The 22651-nt window shown below is 37.3% G+C and overlaps 1 protein-coding gene across 2 annotated transcripts in view; it reads left to right on the forward strand.

Moving 5' to 3' along the window:
* Nucleotides 1–22651, forward strand: part of tbkbp1 (TBK1 binding protein 1) — a 43135-nt gene that overhangs the window by 20062 nt on the left and 422 nt on the right. For both annotated transcript variants that reach the window (XM_056255733.1, XM_056255732.1), the window contains 8 exons: nt 2974–3215; nt 5793–5918; nt 7573–7677; nt 8322–8466; nt 11416–11615; nt 12993–13054; nt 17745–17860; nt 19970–20745. In XM_056255733.1, coding sequence (XP_056111708.1) covers nt 2991–3215; nt 5793–5918; nt 7573–7677; nt 8322–8466; nt 11416–11615; nt 12993–13054; nt 17745–17860; nt 19970–20745 — 1755 coding nt within the window. In that variant the 5' untranslated portion in view covers nt 2974–2990. The remainder of the gene's footprint in view (nt 1–2973; nt 3216–5792; nt 5919–7572; nt 7678–8321; nt 8467–11415; nt 11616–12992; nt 13055–17744; nt 17861–19969; nt 20746–22651) is intronic.

The raw sequence follows: 22651 nt of genomic DNA on the forward strand, positions 1-22651 counted from the left end.
CACAAAAACCATGGTAACAAATGAAGAGCGGGAAACAGGTAACTGAGAAAAACAAACTAAAAGTCCATTAAACAAAAACAAAACAGGCAGTCCATTACAGTAGTAGTATGTTTTAACTTTATTTATAAAAAAATAAAGACCGAAATATATGACTGTCTTACTAAAAATAACAAATTTATTTGTGCTTCACTCTGAAACATGCAGCACATTATATTATACATTATAATAAAGAATTGTATATTTCTTAATTGTAATATAATTATTTTTATTTTTTTATATGTATTATATATATATATTCTGTATTTTAATAAAGGAATAAATATTTTTATTTTTTATAAACCACGCAAAATTGCAGCTGAACTTGACAGCCAGTCAATGCCATTTTTATTGTATGAAAAAGAGCAACATTGACATTTCCATTACTGATTTTGAATTCCACAGGGAAAAAAATTTGCAACCCTATCGGATTAACCAAATTTATGCATGTAATTAGGTGATTTCTGACTGCTGTGTTTTAGCCCCCCAAAAAATGTTGTACTATGATAATCATGCCACTTTTTTATCAGAGAAATAGATTATATGGGCATGACACTTCATTATGTTTGCAATAACATAGACATCACATGAGATAAGTGCATTGTGCTGCAACTCCTTATGCAGCACACAGAGAAGCCCTGAGTGAGAACACACTTGTATTAATGTAGTGGGTTGGAATGTCTCTAAAGTGATATTCTTCCACCTACACACATTCACACCTTCATCAGAACAGCAATCTCTCCCCCATGGTCATGCTGCTTAGCCATGCCTGAGCAAATGTATTGGTGTGAGTGGGTGTTTTTCTGGATTACCCTGAAGGATGGAGAGAAAGAGAGCGAGTAGAATCAAGAGAACACCCAGGAAGAGGTCCAAGGCTTCTTTGTATGTTTTTTTTTTTTAAACATTGGTACGCAAGTGATCAAAAATAGCTTACTAAGTAAGAAGCATCTGAGTCATTTTGTGTGCAGTTAAATCTCCTCACACCTCCGTGGTGTATCAGATGGCCGACCTTATGCTGCACACATATCCATATTATCTTAATAAACACTTAACAGTGAAAATGTTACTTTTTTTCTGCTTACTCCATGTTATCTATACATGTTTGTGTCCTGCCTTGTTGTTGAGTGCAGTACTGTCTAGTGTGAATGAGTGTTGTTGATGACACTGGAGCGATTCATCATAGTGAAGGCAACACACGGGACTAGAGCTACACCTCTACAAACATGGCTGCCTGACACATCATGCATTCAAGTCAAGTTCAGTGTCTTTGAGCAGTTAGTCTACACTTCCGACACAAAAGCTGTTCCAAAATATTAGGATGCACAATGTATTGTTACATATTATTATTGGTAATCGGCCAATATTATAATAAAATATATTATTATAAATTATATAAAACTTTATTATACAAAACTAAAAATATTTTTTAGTTATGGAAAAATATATATTATTATTATTTTTTTTTTAAATCAGATATTGGATATTTCTCATTGTAACCATTCTAACAATTAGATTATCTTTGCAGTCATCTAAAGTTAACTTTTAAAGTTAAGTAAACAATTTAGTTACACTGATAAATGTAGTCTTTAACCAATTTCTCTTGGCCAATTTTACACTACCATTCAAAAGTTTGAGATCAGTATGATTATTATTATTTTTATTAATACTTTTATTCTGGAATGATGCATTAAACATGATCAAAAGTGGCAGTGCATTTTCTATTCATGAAAGAATTCTGAAAAATGTATCACCCTAAAATTTTGTAGTGTATATTATAATGTTGTGGTGCATTAATTCACTTGTAGATTTTTAAGTTGTTGATTGTAGTTTATATTTCACTTTTTTATTTATTTAGATGAAATCTTATGTTGATAACCATTTAATTACCGGCTTATAATTATTGGCCACATTTGTAATATTAGCATTATAAATGTTGTTTGGAAATAATATATTTATGCAACTGTACATAATCAAAACTGAAATGTATGGATACAAATTATTTCAGTCTAATAACAAATGGGCCAATTACAAGTATACACAATATTTGCATGAACTATGTATTGCATTGTTAGCTTAGCAACATGCAAACAGCAAACGATTGCCATCGATTGTGAGTCATATCTCCTGTGTGGTTTGTGTGAGAAGCACTATTTATATGACGCACAGAGTTGCTGCCTATGTAGAGCGCTCCAAATCTGTCACTTAAGAGGTTTCGTTTCAGATAGGATGCCGCCTTAAAGACGACAGCTAGGCACCTCATTAGGTTTCGGAACACAGTTTATATGTACACCATCAATAAAAAATGTAAATTATTGCAGATTTTTGACATGCCTAATTTTCTCTCCAGCTAATTTAATGTCATCGCCATGCTGTATTTACAAAATTTGCTGGCCCTGTAGAAGCTTGTAAGAAATGGCAGCTGTACTTGTGATCTCAGTCATTGTTGCTAGGCGGTGATGTCATCCTCTTAGCAGCGCAGCATGTTCTTGAATCAGGTCATGCCGCTCAGCCCTTTTATGTATCTCTGGCTTTTGTCTTCCTGAATAATTGATGACGTCTCATTGACTGTGGTCGGTCCACATTTCCCCCCCCAAAAAATGACCAAACATATCCAGAGAAGCTAAAGGGCATGTGGTCGAGAAAGAAAACAACTCTGCCCTTCAGTAAAGATGCTTTTGTTTGGTGCGGTTTGGTGGTTTGTGGCATGGATGTCAATACTAATGAGAAGTGTAGTTGAGAAAGGAAATAATTATCCTGAGTGAGGGTGAAGTGGAGCTTATAAAGGGAAGAGCACGCACCATAACAGAACCATTGAAGAAGTGATGAGAAGAAGTGATAAATTATGTTCGAGATGAAAGGACGAACCTCCCAAGGCTGATTAGCTCACATTTTTGATGCACATAAACAACCTTTCTCTTTCTCTCTCACATCTCACAGGTTGAGGATCAGGAGTCATGGAGTCTCTCTTCGGGGGCCAGTTGGGCTTGCTGGGGGGTAACGAGGGTCTGAAAGAAGATGGCTGTGGGGTGGGCTGGTCCAGCTCTCCCTTATCAGAGGATATGTACTCTGCCTCGCACTTCGCCCTCATCAGCGCATACCAGGACATTAAGACTCGACTGGCTGGCCTCGAGCGAGAGAATGCAGACATCAAAAGAAAACTCAAGATTTACGAGATAAAGGTACAAAACGCCTCAAAGGTCCTTTAGCTTCAGATATCAGCAGAGGTCACCTTAGATGTCGGTCGGTGTTGTAACTACCGATAGTGTGGACTGAAATTGGTAGACATTTATTGTCCACATGCTACTGTAGATAAAATAGTCTGTTAAACCTAATTAAAATTTTAAAATGAGTCATTTTCAAATGGCGTTGCCTATCAAATTAGTTTTTACTATACCACAGTGTAGGGATGCTTAAAGGCCCACTGAAGTGCCTTTGAACGCGCAGCTTTGTATAATGCGTTGACGTAATTTCCACTGAAACAGGAAGCTAAGGTGGGACATATTGAATGGCCCCTCACCCTTTTCAAATAGCCAATAGCGTTAAGTTTGCTGGTAGATGCCACATTTTTTATATAACTATTGCGGAGTTGCTTTACAGTTTTCTTGTGAAATTATACTGATCTTTGTGAGTTCAGCAGCTGAATACTGATAAGCTGTTGTCAGAGTTTATGCTAAGCATATAACATTGAGTTGATTAATGGCTGTGGCATGACAGCACTCATTAAGAGCTGTGCCTGCTTCATGTATGAAAGAGCTTTATTTATAGGCCAGCTAACACGTGAGCCGAGCTGTACATGAACAAGTGTGCATGCTCTCTGTAATTAGCATGTCACGCATCCACTTAAAATGCACAAAGCCACTTATACACACAATGCAAGATGCTCCTGATGCTGTTTAGATCGCTGTTAGGAAAGTAGATCACATCTCTATTAATCATTAAACATGAACACGTGATTATTATTCACATTTAGATGAGAATGTTTATCTTCCGTGGATTACAAATCAGGAGCACAATGCTTGTGCTGTGCAGTAACACACTCAACAGAGTGTGCAGCTGGTTCATTTGATGTGATCTTTTCGTACGACTAGGTAGGTTGGCCAGCTTCCAGGTCTTTGGGGAGCTGCAGGTTGTAGATGCTCCAGACTGGGTATTTTTAAAGCTTTTTGGTTTGGCCCTGCCCAAACATATGCATGTATACGCACCAAGGATGGCTAGGCTCTGAAGAACAGCTGTTTTTACAGAAGGCGAGAGAAAAAGAGAGAGAGAGAGAGAGAGAGAGAGAGAGAGAGAGAGCCTCCAGGGTTCTGCGTTCACTATGGCTCACTGCCTAGTAAAGGGCTAAAAGTGGGGAATAAATGCACACGGCTCTCAAAGCTTGTGGGAGTAAAAATGTATAAGATCCAGCACATCAGTGCACGCAGCATCTACTGATATATATTATAGTGTGTATACTGTATGTCCTGGCAATTACCTAAAACACCATAACGAATACTGGTTTTACATATGTTTCGGTAAGTCTAATCATATGCTGCTAAATTGCAGATTAACTTTATCCCATCTGGAGGTCATCTGAGGGCAGTAAATAAAAAGGTCTCCAAAAAAAAAAAGGTTCCTTTCAGTGTTGCAAATACACTATTGTTCAAAAGTTTGGTGTTTTGTCACAAGGGTGTATTTATTTTTTACAGTAAAAACTGTAATATTGTGAAATGTTATAATAATTTAAAATAACTGATTTTAATCCCTTTGTTTTAATATAATTTAAAATTTAATGTATTCCTGTGATGTGAAAAATGAATTTTCAGCAGCCATTACTTACTACTTATTACTTAGCCATTATGATCCTTCAGAAATCATTCTGAAATGCAGAAATATAGTACTCTTATTAATATAGTAAAATTATATTAATTAATGGTGAAAATAGTTGTGGTGCTTAATACTGTTGTTGAAAACAAACCGCTAACTGCTGTTCTTTTGAAATATAAATCTTTTTTTAAATTATAATGTCTTTACTGTCACTTTTGATCAATTGAAATCATCCTTGCTGAATAAAAGTAATAATTTATTTTTTAAAGAAAGAATGTGTTTATTTTTGGCATTTGCCTTTGTTTTATAGGAAAGGAAGGTGGTGAGAGAGTAACAACATGTGCTTCACTATACCTATCATCTGGATATTTGCCCAATGCTTTTCTTGATAATTTCATAATTGCATGAGAATTTTCACAAGCATCTGTTTAAAAAATATATATATATATATATCTGCTTTCTGCACAATGTTAAATCTCTAGACATCATTTGCATAGAAAGAATGAATATTTGTGCTAAAAAGAAAGACAATGACTTCATTTAAACAGTGCTATAGTGCCCGGTTAAACCAGATTGTGGGTGGTTAATGAATACGATAATGGTTTGTGTGACAAAAGTGGTGCAACTGTTTAATGAACTCAAACCCCTGGTTTCACAGACAAGGCTTAAGCCTAGTCCCAGACTAAACTGCAAATTTGAGCTGTCTTACCTGAAAGCAACTTGCACTGACATATCTTAAAATATGTCAGTGCCATTGTTTTGTCTCAAGATTCACACCAGTAATGTTTTTTTCTAGGGCATGTTTATTAAAGCTACTTAAATGTCCTAATTAAACTAACGCCTAATCCTGGCTTAATCTAAACCCTGTTTGTGAAACCAGTCCTAAATGATTCTGTTTAATGGCTGTTTGTGCCTGTGATGACCCGTGTCACTTTTCTTGTACGTGTGTGTAGTTCCCCATGATAAGCGAGTTTGGAGAGGACAGAAACTCCTACTGCTCCTTTGAGCCCAAAGACACAGCGCTGCTCCAGTCAGAGAATGGAAGTCTGCAACAGAGAGTCAACATGCTGACCCTCGAGGTGAGAGGACAAACACATATACACACATCCTCCTCTTTCTGGACTGTATTTCATCTGTTGTTCTGCTCTTGTTATATTGTGATTTGGCTATATTGTTTTGTAAATCTGGATTACACAACACAAAATGGAAAGATTAGAGAATTACAGTAATACGATTAGTAGGGTAATGAAGGACAACTTTCGAATGCCCAGTCATTCATGACAAAGGCCTTACGTAATCTAGACTACGTTCGGTTTTGTGTGCCTGAAGCCCGCTCTCAATCGTCTCCCCCGACTGGCTGTGATGTGGAGTGTAAATGGGAAGATCATACTCTCTCTCTCTGCATCTCTCGGCTCATTGCCTGGCGAAGCGTCTCATTAATTAATGATGCTTGCTATGTGTTTCCATAGCCACCCAGCAGCCTTCCCTTCGTCGAAGAACCAGATTTCTCTTTGTCATCTGTTCTTCTCTCTCCCACACCTCCCTCGCTTTTGCTGACGTTTGATACTTTGTGTGTACTTTCCTTATTCTTCCCCTCTATCATCGCTTGACTGTGGATTTCCTCCTTTATTCATGTCTTGTTGTGTTTCATTCTTTACTTCTTTTTTTTCCCCCTAACACCAAAGAGCTTTGCAGTCATGAGCTATCGCAGAGATCTAATGCAGCACAATTGAAAGTAAATAACCCGTTCTGTTATTTTTCTGAAAATAAGCTACTATTATCTGTGAAGCCAAAGGATCACTGCAGAGAGGTGTGTTATATGATAATTGAAGTAGATGCTTATGCGTCTGTAACAAAATGAAAGTGCAGGCAACGACACGAATGTATTTGTTTCATTTTTATATCAGGTAGAAGAACACCCTCTGTCGATAAATGTTTTTATCCTTTTTCCTGTTATTATTATTTTTTTTTTCTAACCTCTTTCTACTGACAAGCAATTTGTCAGAATGTGAAAGTTGTATGCAACATGAACAGTTGACAGAACAGTCACTTGCCCTTTCGCCACTCAAAAGCTTACTTTTTGTTGATCTTGTACATCCATGTTTTTGCCTTGTAAACATAAACTTTGGTTTTCTGTTGCTGATTTGTCAACAGGATAGCAAAAAATGAAGAATGTCATAAACTCAGTAATCATATACAGTACCACTGTTTTTCAGCAAAAGTATCTATGTATGTATATGTACCTATATGTTATACACACATACAGACATATAAAATATTTCTAATAAATGTGAAATATATTGGTAAAAAATAAAAAAGGTTAAAATCAGAGTAAAAATATATTCCCTGAATAAGGGGGGAAAAATGCTTGTTGTTTTTCCATAGTTGAGCCTGATATTATTGAAATATAGTTAACAGTTGATACTGTTGCTCAACAGTGCATATGCATAAGATTTAGATCACAGCTTCCAGCAGAACTGATTTTATGGGCCTATAGGAACATATAAAATCCATAATGGTAACAAACAAGCCAGTCCAAAAATAAATATGACAAGAAATAACTGACAAAATTAGAATGTTTTTAATATATTTTTATACTACACCTGCCTAATACCAAATGTTACAACAGCTTGTCATTATACAGCCTGAGGACGGCCTAACTGCCCTTGAAATTCACTAAATAATGTTTTGATGAAAATGTAAAAATGAAGAATGTGTGTGTGTGTTCTACAGCTTCAGAAGAGCAAAGAACGAGAAGAGCAGCTTGAAGATGTCATTCAGGCCTATGAGAAGATCCACATGGAGAAGTCCAGCCTTCAGCGAGACCTGGACAAGATGGTGAGAGCTCTTCTAAAAATGCATTCCCCGACATCCATGCTAAGTTTGGCTGCCGAGCGGATGGGCAGTTGCGATAATTAGCCTCTCCATGTGCTTCAGGCTTTAATCCAACCAGGTGTCCACTTGATTAATCTTGTACTATGCGTACGTCCTAACGAGGCTGTGTGAATGTAATTGGGCTCTTATATTTCCCAGCCATGTGGGTGATGCTGGATATCTGTAATCATATATGCACATTTCAATTCTCAGTTTTAAACATGGGTCTCAAATGGCTTTGAATGGATTGGGACCAAAAGAGTGAAGTTTTGAAAATTGCATGATGCAAGCTTTTGAGCATCTGCGCCGTTCGCCTCTCCGAAACACTCAGCCAGCTATCAGCTGTTAGATCTACATGTCCTCATCTTTTATTGCTGACAAAAAATTCCACATGGACATGAATGTCGTGAGAATCTGCATGGTGAAAGTAATGGCTTCTTTGGCCTTGTCTATCTTTTGATCAGTCCCTCTTTGCCCATGTTACTCTCTGTGCTTTCTCTTTTTGGTGTTTCAGTTTTAATATTTTATAATCTTTTACTTTTGTGCTCATCTTTGTCCCTTTCCCTCTCTTCTTTTCTCTTTCTTCTTTCACTCTTTCCCGGTCTCAGGCGTCTATGGTGGAGAAACACGTCGAGCGGATTCACAGTCTAGAGTCGGCTCTGAGGCAGAGAGAAAGCTCTCTACACAAGCTCAACACACAGCTACACAACAAAGACATGCAGTATCTGCAACTTCACAGCCCTGACCCGCATAGTAAGTCTTGTTTTGTGTGTGTGCATGCAGATGTTCATTTAGAAATCACTCAGTGGTCTAGGACATGGGGATCTGTGATTAAAACCGCTACTGTTGACTCATTCACTCGTGCTCTATTCACTACATAGTGAATGTCATATAGGTCTCTACAAGTAAAGAGTGCATGAAAATGTGTGTATTCGATCAGTACTGCACTTTGTATGATCTTACGTCACATCTATTTCAAAACAAAAAACTGGCAAAATATTTAGTGGTCTTTTAATGGTCTTAACCATTTTAATCACAAATCACTGGTCAGGAAATGGGCAAGAATTGCACAAATAATGTAGATAAAGTAACTTAGAATAGCCTTCCCTAACTTGCAGACAGCTTTTTACAGGAAGAAGAGTCAGTGTGTTCCACTCTCTGTTAAAGGGAAAGTTCACCCAAAAATAAAAATGTTTATAAAAAGATGTTCATCATTTACTCACCCTCAAGTTCTCCCAAATTTGTATGAGTTTCTTTGTTCTTTTGAACACAAAATAAGATATTTTGAAGAATGCTGGTAACCAGACAGTAGACGGTAGCCACTGACTTCCATAGTAGGAAAAAAAAACTATGGAAGTCAACTGTTTGATTAACACCATTCTTTAAAATATATATTTTTTGTGTTCAACAGACCAAAGAAACTCATACAGGTTTGGAACAACATGAGTAAACAATAACAATGACAGAATTTTGCATGAACAATTAACTATTTACAGTTAAATAGCTCACCCATACCAGCAGCTTAAAAGGCTCCCCACACAATAACACATCTCCCTCCATGCTTCACTGTGGTAGAGATGCATTTATTATTATATTTCTCACCAGATTTTCGAAGACACCGTTCTGGAGCATCACCATGCCACTCGTGTTTCATTGTGATTTATCACTCCACACTCAATTCCCATATTCTGCTGAAAACCTAATTCTGTATTTTGATGTTTTTCTGAGACCGCAATGACTTTTTTAAGTAGTGCATTTGCTTAAGTTTTGCTCATATCCTGACCAATATTTTGTGGTTAAGACAATGAAAAGCTTGGTGTTTTGCCATTTATATATATTTGCTATTAGGTTTATATATCAGCATGTTCATTATTTGTCATTTTATGTGCCGGCTTCATTTGTATTCCACAACAATTGTGTATTGGGTCTTTGAAGTGTCCTTTTTCATTATATATGCTTCACAATTTCTGTCCAGTTTTCAATCTAGCCTAATTTAGTTTTTTTTTTCAAAGAGCCCCTCTCCGATGAAGGACTTCAAACAGACCAAGCATCGGTCCTCTTGTCCTTTTGGTCCTCTTTGTTTTTTCCCCTGATGGCAGTGTTGTGTTGCATCTCTCTCCTTTTACCTAATTTCCCTCTTCCTTTCTCTTTCCTTTCACTGTCTCTTTTTATTCGGATTGAGGCTCAGAAAAGACTCTCACAACAAAGAGACTATGTAAGTGGAAAGGACATACGTTTCCCCTGTGACCCTCTTTCAGGGATCTAAAACGTTTCAGTCAAACTCAAAGGCGCTCAACAGGAGTCAAATAATCCCGGAGAACTCAAGAAAATTATGTATTTATGTAAATTGCACAACAGAGATGTTCTGTAACCTTGTCAGAAAATAATACAAGAATTATGTCAATTTTGTGTGCCCTCATGAATACAAATATTTCATGCAACTATGGAGAAAAAAAAGAATAAAAATCCATTTCACTGTGGTTTTGGTGTGAGATGTAGGCGTGCAGGGGTGTGTGTTTTCTGGTTGCTTATTGCTGAACTGTCACAATAGCTGCTGGCTCAAGGACTGCTTTTCTATGAGCTGCTGAATCACAGCACCCACGCCGGGGGTGAGGAGCAGGACGCTCTGACAGGGAATAGTTCAGTCTTGTATTCTCCATCTTCAAGGTTTCTGAGCTATAGTACATGGAGTAAAGGACGCATGTAGGATGACTTTAGGTTGGATTTCTGCCCTGTTAAGTTAACAGGGCAGAAATCAACTGTGTTAACATTGGTGTCCCTATAGGGCAACTTGTCCAGATAAGTTGCCGTCTTTTCCATTGGCTGATGGAGGAGAGAATTTCCCATTAGTGTAGACAAACACAAAAGGTATATCTGTTGGTCTCGCTTAAACCTGTTTTGAGTGACAGATGAGGTCAAAGATAGATCTGTGATAGATCGGACAATTTGTCTGCATCATCACATGTTGTGAGGATGTTTCTTTTGAGGAACACCAGCAATATATCGATATTCTTGAAACATTATACTTCACATTTTTGGTGATTTATTTAATTTCAGCCTTTGATGTGCCATCTATTTATTAAACTTCATACTTTAATATATTAAAGTTTGAAAATCTCAATTTGGCTTTCAAATCATTCTTATTGACAATATCTCCACACTGTACAGCATTCCCAGATAGCAATGGGGATTCTCAGGGGCCTCATCCTTGCTTTAATTCTGGCCCAGTTCTGGCTGAGGTCCCAGGCCCAAAACTGGCCCACACACTGAAAACGGACAATTTCCTCTGGCCCATATGTGGCCCACACCCTGTAAAATGACTCTTATTTATTGATATGGCCCAGGTCTGGCCCAGGCACTGTAATATAGATCTGGCTGATTTGATCTTCTTTCTTACATTTATTTGCATACTGAATTGCGATTGGTCTGTCATGTGGATTGTGAAAGATCCTTTGTGAAAGGCTTTTTTTATAGACATTTACACTTCAACAGAACTCAATTTACACAAAACTAAAGTATAAAAAACACAAGCTTATATTTACAAGCTCTGATATTTCCTAGTTACTTTTATTCTTTTTAAACAAATTTTGTATTGCATAGGCTGTGTATGTTGACCTTCTTTTCCAGCAGTAAAAGGCACAGTTTTATTCATTGACGCAATGTGTTTGGCTTATCTAATCATGATAACTGTCCCATCCCTAGTGCTAGACTGCCCCATGACCCTACAGAGCTCCCGAAGTCTGGACACCCTCTCTGACCTCAAATTACAGCGCCTGGAGGCGGAGCTAGAGGGGGCACGGCACGAGGCTCAGGGGGCGTGTCAGAGGGAGGAGGACCTAAAGGCTGAATGTGAGAGACTACGGGAAGAGCTGAGAGAATTGCAAAGCAACCAGAGACAGAGGGTCAGTGACATGCTCATGCTTAAAGACAAATGAACTGCACATTGTCAGAATAGAGTTTTGACCAAAATCAAACTCTTAGGTAAAAGGTTCAACGGGGGTTCTTACCCTATAGGATTCTAAAATGCCATTTATACCAAAAAAAGGTTCTATATAAAGAGAAATGTCTTTAAATGTTTGCATAATAGGCCTACTTAAGTGTTCGACGGGTTATTTAAAAAAATATATAGTGAAAAAGTATGTTTACAAGCTGCTTAATTCATAAAATGTCATTAAAATGAAAAATCCATTAAATCAACTGTCAATAAATCCAAATTAATTATTTAAAACTAAATCCATAAAAGGATCCATGATGGAAACTTCTAATAGGTTCTATATAAAAACTGCATGACAGAACAGAACCATTTAAGGTTCTATATAGAACCTTTTTTTTCTAAGAGAAGTAGATATATTTGACTATGATCTGTGCTTTATCAGATAGAGAACAATGTGATGAGTAATAATAAAACAATCAAAATTCAATAAAAAAAAAACTTTGTCTTTCAATTATAGCCTAGTAACTGAATTTTGCCTTTGAATTTTGTCTCAGATCCAGCAGTGGCGTGACCTTTTATGCTTTTATAAACTTGGACTTTATATTTCTTTGGAAGAAATTAATACTTTTATCAAGGATGCACATATATTTCACACAAAAAAAAATTAATCTGCAAAATTGTTTTCGTAATAAGAAGAAATGTTTCTTGAGCTCCAAATCATCATATTAGAATGATTTCTGAAGGATCATGTGACTCTGAAGACTAGTGCTGAAAATGCAGCTTTGCCATCACAGGAATAAATTACATTTTAAAATATAATAAAAAGAAATGTAATTTAAATTGTAATATTATGTCACAATATTACTGTTTTAATCAAATAAATGTAGCCTTGGTGAGAGACTTAAAAAAAAAAAGTGTAACCCTTTACAAAAAGGTCTCAGTTGTTAACATTAGTCATTAACTAACATGAACTAACCATGAGTAAAACATGTGTTACTGTATTTGTTAATCTTTGTTACTTTAGTTAATAAAAATACAGGTGTTCAATGTTTGTTCATGTTAGTTAACTAAAGTTAACAAATACAACTTTTTATTTTAATAATGTATTATTAGTAAATGTTGAAATTAACATTAACCAAAGATTAATAAATGATGTAGAAGTGCAGTTCATTATTAGTTCATGTTAACTAATATAGTTAACTAATGAAACCTTATTGTAAAGTGTTACTAAGAAATCTTGCCGACCCCAAACTTTTGAACCGGAGTGAAGGTTCACATATAGTTCAGATTGCACATAGGTAATATAAAGAAAGCATAAAGCCTGACATGACTGTCTTTTGCACAGGAGGTGAGCTCCACGTGTGGACAGTGTGATGTGGAGTGGATAAAGAAAGTTGGAGATGAACAGTAAGTGTCTATTTCCTTGATTAAAAGACCACAGCTGCACATACTTTTTTTTTTTGGTAGATTTTGCTGAAATTTCATGGCTAGTTCCCTTTAAATGTGTGGGCCATGGATATGTGCCAGTAGAGGGCAGTATAGCTATTGGCAAGCCTCCAGATCACTTTCACAATCACACAGAAGTGGTCTAAAGTCTAACTGACGCTGAAAAGAATACAGGTGAACTGAAAGTAACCTGTGTTTAAGTGAAATGGAGAGTCTTGGAAAGGAAGGTCCCAGTAATGCCTACATCTCTTTGCACCTCACAGTTTCATACTCTACTCCCCCTCTCTGTTTGAACTGCTGGTTCTTGTAAAAGCCGTGATTTAACAGAAAACGGCCAAAATCTTACTTGCAGTTACTCAGACATTCTTATGCTGGTAGTTTTTGATGTTTTGTCTTGTTTTCTAGCAATGTTCTGGTATCTTTAATTGAAATTTCCATCCCTAAAAGAAAAATTGCTATATGTACATGTTATATGTTTTTTTCTTAAGCAATGTAATACTTTAAAGCTCTGCATACTTTATGTAATACTTTAAAGCTCTGCATACTTTATATTGTTCTTTGATCTTGCCCTATTTATATTATTGTTCTGTGATATGGGGTAGCACTTATAAATGCACATTAAGACCAATAGTAATGTTGCAAAAGAGAGTTATCCGATTAATTCATAAAGTTGGGTTTTTGGACCACACAAACTCATTATTTTTAAAATCAAAGATCATGAAGTTCTATGACATTGTTGAGTTCCAATCAGTACAGATGCTATACAAAGCAAGGCACAAATTGTTACCAAGCCAAATACAAAGAAGGTTCCAAGAACGTACTGGTTGTTATGAATTACGTGAAGATTTAAACTTTAGGACGCAGAAACATAGTACAACTTTGAAAAGTTTTAGCCTTACAGTTAATGGGGTACAACTGTGGAATAATTTGGAGATGGTGATGAAACGAAGTCTAAACATCAAGCTTTTCAAATACAAATAAAAAATTTTTTTTTAAGTATAGAGAAGAAGAAATGATTTGTCATTAGGGGTATTTCTACCATGATCAGATACTTTGTTGTCTCTTTGTTGTTGTATTGTTGCTTTTGCACTATGTTCCCTTGTACTATTGCGAAATGAGAATTTTTCTTGTATTACATTTTGGGGGTGCGCTTATAAGCTCCTTTGCTTCGGCTCACTCCTTTTGAGCAGAATGGTTACTGCTCAAATAAATAAATAAATAAATAAATGTACAGATTAAATTTTAGATTTTAATGGTAACTTTATTGATCTAGTAGTTAGTAATAAAAGTATTGAAAATGGATACATTTAGCTAATATTAATGCATTGTCAGCTAAATTTACTTAGCTGCTACAGAATAAAAACTATCTTCAACTAATAGTTAAAATGGTCTTTAAACATATGGCGCACTGCAAGGTGATGTCCCAACATGCCACTTCATAAACCAGAGAGTGTCACCTCATTGTATAGAAACTCTCAGTTAAACTGTTTTTTAAGTGTGTGTGTGTGTGTGTGTATACATTGAGATGTTTGGTTAGCAAAACTTAAAGTGCTTTATTTACCCAAAGAAACTGGTTCGAAGAGTTGAGATGGATATTTTGCAACTATTTTTAATAATGCTCTTTGGTGTAAGGTCCTTATTTGTTCCTGATTACATGGTATTTATCGTCTGTAGTGTGTGCTGTGCTGATTAAGTTATTTGGCTGCTTTATTTTGAAGTTTTGCTGAAAAATAGAAGATAAATACATATAGCCAACATTTGTTTGCATAAAGATGAAGAATATTATAGATACTAGTTTCAGAACAAAGGTCAGACATCGCTCAAGCAGCCCACACACCCATCCCTCCCACAGTTCATCATCATCAATATTCACATAAAAAAGCTCAGATATACACACACACACACACCAAACACACACACACACACACACACACACACGTACACATCCTCCCACCGTGTGTGTTTTTTTTTTTTTACTTTTTGTACTTAATAGTACTGCAGCTGCTCAACAAAAGGCAAGTCAAGTCACCTTTATTTATATAGCGCTTTTTACATACAGATTGTTTCAAAGCAGCTTTACAGAGATAACAGGAAAATAATGTAACAAAGTTTGTTTGCAGAAGAAAGTAGCGTCACAATCCAGCTTAAATAAGGGTTAGTTCTCCTCTGGCCAATGAACGAACAGTGTATGATTTATGATTTAGGCAGCATTCAGACATCAAGTCAGAAGTCAGATTGGATTGGAACATTCAGAATATTTATTTTAAAAGCACTTTTTCATACTTCAAGGGTTGTGATTTTAGCTTTACCTTTATATATATAAAAAGTGTGTGTGTGTGTGTGTGTGTGTGTGTGTGTGTGTGTGTGTGTGTGTGTGTGTGTGTGTGTGTGTGTGTGTGTGTGTGTGTGTGTGTGTGTGTGTGTGTGTGTGTGTGTGTGTGTGTGTGTGTGTGTGTGTGTGTGCGCGAGCATGTGTGGAGGTGAGAAAAGAAGTGTTGCACATCATCTAAATCTGCTGTAAATACCTCTTTGATAGATAGTGTCTATCAAATGAGAATGACACTTGGACAGTCTAGTTGTTGCTCATGCGTCTGTAATGATGGAAGAGAAAGGAAACTCATTACCGCTGAGTACCATGGATGCTCAGGAGCCCAGAGGGCCAAATGATGGACACAATGAGCAGAACGGTAAGAATATCCAATGCTATGGCTAATTGGCCAGCAACAGGGGAAAACTTTGCAGATCACTGGTGGTGCTGGTTAGAGCCGATTGGCCTGTGGTTTCTTTTGATCTGTGGTCTATGAATACAAATTAGAGCTGAGCATCCAGTACATTGCCTATACTGAGGTCAGTTTGTTCTTTGGTATCAAGTAGTCTCAATATAAACAGATACAAGGGATGATTATGCAACTATGCTGCTGGATCTCTTTTATATCGTTGGGCCATATGGATATGTGTGTGTGTGTGTGTGTGTGTGTGTGTGTGTGTGTGTGTGTGTGTGTGTGTGTGTGTGTGTGTGTGTGTGTGTGTGTGTGTGTGTGTGTGTGTGTGTGTGTGTGTGTTTGGCTGAGAATGATTTTTAGTCCTCCACTAACTGAGAGAGAAAATTGACTAGATGTGACCTTGGCATGCTTTGGCGGCAGCTGACTCATTTGACTCATCTTATTAAAATGCACTGAACTTTATGATTAGTATTGACCCCTTCATGCATGTTTGACTCTCATCATGTTTTTGTTTTCTTATTTAGTCATTATTATCATTTGCAATTAATTAAAATATGCATTATAGTGACTTTACATAACAACGTGGTAGTTGACCTTTAAAGGTGGAAAGCAGCTTTACAGAAAGTGCATTTCAGAAATATACAAAGAAAAAATACAGTTAGCTAATTAAGTATTAATTTAGGGCATAACATATCGCCGGCGTTGAGTCGTCTCTTCACAGGCGTTTAGTCATCTCATCGCAGGTGAGAAAAGTACAAGTTAATTTAACACTATGATGGTTACACATACTATATACTTCTCTGTGGTTCTCAAATTCATGCGAATGTAAGCAGGTTTAAAAAAAAAGTGAGTGGTCGCATGTGCCCTCTGAAGCGTAAAAACTGAAATGTCTCTCCATATATATCTGACACCATCTCAAAAGTGATGAGTCTTTTTAGAATAAAGCACCGAAGGTTTTTGTGAATTTGGTCTGTACAGAATCAGATAAAGTGCCTCTGATGACAAAGTGTCTGTTTCCTTGCATCAAAATTAGTTTTACAATAAACTTACTTTTTGATGATTATCACAAATGTATCACTCATCTGTGTCAGGCTTATTATGTATTTGAATAATTTATCTTTTGAGTAAACAAGATAATATCAATACAGTATTTTATTGACACATTTTTGTGAAATGAGTATCAATGAAAGGAAAGCAACAAGTTTGCAAGTTAAGATGTAATGTACAGTTGACCCGTCATTGCTGCAAAATAAACCTAATTTATTTTATTCTATACAATACTGTTTATATGACTGTTTATCATATTAAAAAAACAATTAGACATGAAAAATTGATTGAGTTAAAGTTATTTTATAATGTGTGAAGAAGGAGACCGCGTAGTGCTACGAGAGACTACCACAGTAATGTAGGAAATCAGTTGGCAATTTTTGTGATGACTGAGGCTTTTTAGAAATGTGTTGCCATGGTGAGTGACGGCGGCAGAGTCACATGATTAGAAACTACACTGTTTTCTTCTCTGGCCCAGTCATGCGTTATGTTCTTTCTGGTGGAGCGACACATATCACAGTTAAATAGTGTTACCAACTGTCATAAACATAATTGTCAACCATTGTTATGTTCTGAAGCATATCACCTTATTATTGCTTTTATTTGTCATAAGTGCTGAGGAAGTACTGCTGATATTTTTTATTGTCATTGTCAGATATATGTGCGGTTTAGATCCAGTGCAGTTCCATCTCAGCTGGTTAGCAGGCGGTAATAGCATGATATTAATTGCACTTGGTATGTAATGTTTAGTTTTGTAAATAATTTACAGTATGAGCCTAATTTATATTGCAAGAATATGGCAATGATGGTTAAACTTGGTGGTTTTAATACTAAAACTGTTTCTTTTCTCATTCTCTCTTTTTCTCCTGTTCTCTATACAGAGTCAATCTGGCTTTGGCTTATACTGAGCTAACAGAGGAGTTGGGCAAGTTACAGTCTCTGACCTCGAAACAGACCGAGATATTGCGGAAAGCCTCACAGGAGCCGGTTAGCCCAGGTATGAGGACAAGACATTCAGTATACATTAATAGATGTACATGTCTATACATTAGTGGTATAGATTTGAACAACTGTGTTTACATTTTACACCGTCGTGAATATACACTATTCGGCCAGAAGTACGTACCCAGACAGCAACACAGTGTCGGCCCAGATCCGGCCCACATCTGGTTCGCGTTGAATCCTCGTGTACCAGATGTGGCCCGGATCTGGGCCGACACTGTGTTGCTGTCTCGACACCGTCTAATTACCGGTTTGGCTATCTCATTTACAGTAGAAAGAGGTCCGTGACTGAATTAAATGAAACTGGCTTGATTAGGTACAAGATCCAAAAATTGGATAAAGCCTGTTTACACGGTTGCAAAGAAGAAATCAATAATTTAATATATTCCCATATGTGGCTCTCACAGCACTCAATTAAGTCCTTTGGGATGATTTAAAACATTGACTGCCAAACCTGACCTTACCAATGCTCAAACGTTTTGCCATGTAGTGTCAAGAACACCTGATTTAGGTAATAATCATATTTTCATACTTTAATGAACCTCTTTTGCTATAGAACCAATTTGTCAACCTTGTCAAAATTCAACACAGTGGGTGTGTAAACGTGCTTTTTTTAGCACTGCATGCTTGTTTGCTCTCGCTGTATTCCACAAGGAATATTTTTGCTGACGTCTTGATCGCCTCTCACGTTGAGCGTCTCTTCTTTAGAGTTTGAGAACATAAACAAGTCCCCCCTTATCTTTTTAGCACCTCTGCACTCAACCACACAACCTATTTGATATAGGAAACCAGACCAAAAAGCAGAAGCGGATGGGGAAAAAAAAAACCCCTACTGATTCATAGATAGACTGATTTTTCGAAATAGCCGATTGCAATCTCGCGATTGCAGGAAGCTCAGTATATGCACGTTATACTTATTATTGAGAGACAGATGCATCTTCTGTACAAGATCTTGTATGCCCGTTACTAGTCAAAAACTTGTGTAGAAGTAGCCTACCACAGGTGCTGGGGGTGAATGCACAGGAAAACAATATGGAAATATCTCAAAGAGGAAATGCGAGGGGAAAGAGGAAGTCATTACAGACGTCTATCTGTCCATTGGGGACTGTTTTCTTTACACTGCCTTTCAAGATATTCTTCCGGTAATAAAAGGAACCATGCTACCTTTAATTTAACCAGACATTCAAACTATTTATAAAGGAATTTTACCACATTATTTTAACAGATACTTCATGTCATTTGCCCATGTTTTAGTTTGTTGTTACGGAAAGTGCATAATCACAATGTGACTTGCTCATTCTGACTATGTTTATGCTGTGTATTTAAATCTGATTCATCTTATATGTATAGGATGTGTCTGTGTGACTTAGTTAACAATACGCTAAAAAAGCACTTCAGTGTACATTAACTCTTCAGCTCGCACGGGTCATGTACTGTAGGTCAATCCTTGTCATTATTGACTGTGATTGAATTATTTGAAATGATCATATTTTTTCTATACTTTTATTGTTAAAAAACATTGTTAGTGCGTTGATAATAGTTGCTGTGGCATATTTCCGTCAATAGTTTTAATTGAAATTGCTTAAATATAGTCATGATGCACATTTTTTGTCTCGTCTTCGTTATTGTTGATATTGGAGATTAAACGGAAGTAACGACAGATCTTTACTTCTGTATAGTGACATACATCTGAGTGTAATGGATTATCAAAAAAGAAAAAATGTAGGACGGTGACTTATATTTATCAGTTGTTGATTGGGCGTCTCACTCCATAATGGAGGTAGATGAATGCCAACTTGCAGAGGTGAGTTTAAGTAAAATAAAGGATTAGAAACGTCACCAGAGAGAAGTCTGTTGTTTGACCAGAAGGTCGAGTTCAAGATTACTAGGTAAAAAAAAAAAAATGCAAAAGTAAAAGTAAAACATAATAAAATGGATTTAGAAAATAGTATGGTGACATTTAATTTCATGCTGACTTTTAGAAGTAATTTTGTTAACAAGATTAACACTGATCTCAAGCATTTATCCAACGTGGTTATGTTTAATGTCTTACTGCTTATATTTAACCTATAGAGCTTTTTTCACTTTTGTGTTCATCTTCTAGTTCAGCGCCACTCTCCTGTCCCTCACCAGAGGCATTCGCCCATTCCGCAGCGGCATTCCCCCATCCAACAGCGTCACTCCCCCATCCAACAGCGCCACTCCCCTGTGCCCCAGCGGCGCTCCCCTATCCTGCAGCGACTCTCTCCGGACATGCACCGTCGCTCACCTCTGCCTGAGCTCAGCGACGGGCCCGCTTCCTATTCCTGCAGGCCCACTTCCCACCACCTGAGGGCCAGTTTCCAGGGAAGACGCAGTTATTCTGAAGTAGCCGATCCGTCGGCTTATCAACGGCCGCCACGGTTTACTCTGGACCCGGTGTCCACCCTGCCGAAACCTCGACCTTATGTCGACAGCTACCACAAGCAGAAGCAACAACAGCAGCAACAACAACAGCAACATGGAGGAAGCCAGCACATGTTAGTTCAAAGACAGGGCTCTCAGTCTGGCGATGGGGGATTGGCTGAATCTCCACGGCTGTCCAGGGAGCTGTCCTTCCACCACTCGGATGTGTCCCACTTGCATTTCGAGCCTCAGCCCAGCCCAGCATCTCTGCATCCATCCCCACAGCCTCCTCAGTCCTCAGAGGATGAGGAGGAGTGGTCCTGCCCTCATCCCATCAGTCCACCGCGAACACTGGGGGTGTCGAGCCCCTCATCGAGCTCCAGAGGCCCCGCCTCTTGTTCGGCTTTCCCCATTCCTTCCCGTCCCAACACCCTAAGCTGCCACCCACCTGGATACCTGCATGCAGAGCACGCCCAGTCGTGGCCGTCCATCAACGTGAGTAGCAAATCAATGGGCAGAATAACCAACCCAGGGTCATAGGAAAAACGTGCCTGTGGCAACATTTCTACGAAATGATATTACTTTGCTTCTTGCACATTTCGTGACGCATTGCAAGCGCAATTATGCAGGTGAGCTACCGAGTAAGTTTACTATGTCAAAAAAAAGCCAGGCACATGGAGCTGGTTATGTGAAGCAAACATTAAAATGTATCAGTTTACAAACCATGCACTGTGGTAAAAGCCTTTTGAGGTCATAACACATTATTGTGCAAAGTACAACGTGAAATTAATTGATATCTGCCCATGTAATCTTAATCTGTGTGAAAATGACTGAAAAATGTTGGTGTTTTACTGCCACTACTGTTTATTTGAGCTGGAAACTGTAGTAAATTGTATCTATAGGTATGTTTTTTGGAGTTTAGGTGGAGAGGCACATTTTTCCAATGAGCCTATGTTGAGAATAACATAAAGGTGAAATGTGAAATTTCTGCACCATTTCCCAAACCAAACTGAATTACAAATATGTTTTCAGACTGGATTCCTTAAATTTGTGCTGGATTCAGAATTCAGAATGCTTTAAAAAAAAATCCATTCGTTCAAATGAACTGAAAATATGTGTAATTAATAACTAGAAAGGAAAGGTTTGTTGAGACAAACTTTGAATGGTGGCTTGATAAAGCCATGTCTTAAAGGATTAGTTCACTCCAGAATTAAAATGTCCTGATAATTTACTCACCCCCATGTCATCCAATATGTTCTTGTCTTTCTTTCTTCAGTCGAAAAGAAATTAAGGTTTTTGAGGAAAACATTCCAGGATTTTTCTCCATATGTGGACTTCACCGGGGTCCAACGGGTTGAAGGTCAAAATTGCAGTTTTAATGCAGCTTCAAAGGGCTCTACACAATCCTAGCCTAGGAATAAGGGTCTTATCTAGCGAAACGATCTGTTATATACTTTTATATACTTTTTAACCACAAATTCTTGTCTTCCACTAGCTCTGCGACGTCCACTACTTCATGCATTACGTAGTCATGTTGGAAAGGTCACACGTAGGCGGAAGTACCAACCCAATGTTTACAAAGCAAATGTGCAAAGACTAAGTCAAACACCCTTTACAAAAAAAAGTAAAACAACGATGTCGGATGAGTTTGAGATAATGAGATATAGTTTTCCATACTTCCGCCTACATCACACGTGACCTTTCCAACGTGACTACCGTAGTACGTGAAGTCAAGCATTTGTGGTTAAAAATGTTTTTGTTTTTTTAAATGTCCGATCGTTTTGCTAGATAAGACCCTTATTCCTCGGCTGGGATCGTGTAGAGCCCTTTGAAGCTGCAATTTGGACCTTTAACCCATTCGTCCACGTTGAAGTCCACTATATGGAGAATAATCCTGGAATGTTTTCCTCAAAAACCTTAATTTCTTTTCGACTGAAGAAAGAAAGACATGAACATCTTGGATGACGTGGGGGTGAGTAAATTATAAGAAAATTTTCATTCTGGAGTGGACTAATCCTTTAAAGTTTGAAATGTCACCAAAATATGTTTTCTGCTTTACAAACACTTTTAATTATCAAAAATTGATTTCCCAGAATGCCATTGTTTGTCAAATTTCTGTAATTCAGGAAAGTCCTTTTCCTGTCATTCCGATTCAACTCCCTGTGGGGTGTGGCCAATTAAATTTAAATTAGAACTTATGATGTTGCTCTGTCTGGCTGCTCTAATAAACACTGAAATGTCTTGAAAGTGGCACAGAGAAACAGTGTTGACCCATTTCAAGGAAATCAATATTTAGTTTGTGCCAGTCAAGCTGGGAAAGATGATGTTTATTCAATGTAATATTGAATAAAATACACATTTCACCTTTATTGTATCTGTTTTAATGGTGTATTTTAAACAT

This window comes from Rhinichthys klamathensis, unplaced genomic scaffold (genome assembly GCF_029890125.1).
Source record: "Rhinichthys klamathensis goyatoka isolate OS25496 unplaced genomic scaffold, OSU_Roscu_1.1 h1tg000121l_1, whole genome shotgun sequence".
Classification (NCBI taxonomy): domain Eukaryota; kingdom Metazoa; phylum Chordata; class Actinopteri; order Cypriniformes; family Leuciscidae; genus Rhinichthys; species Rhinichthys klamathensis.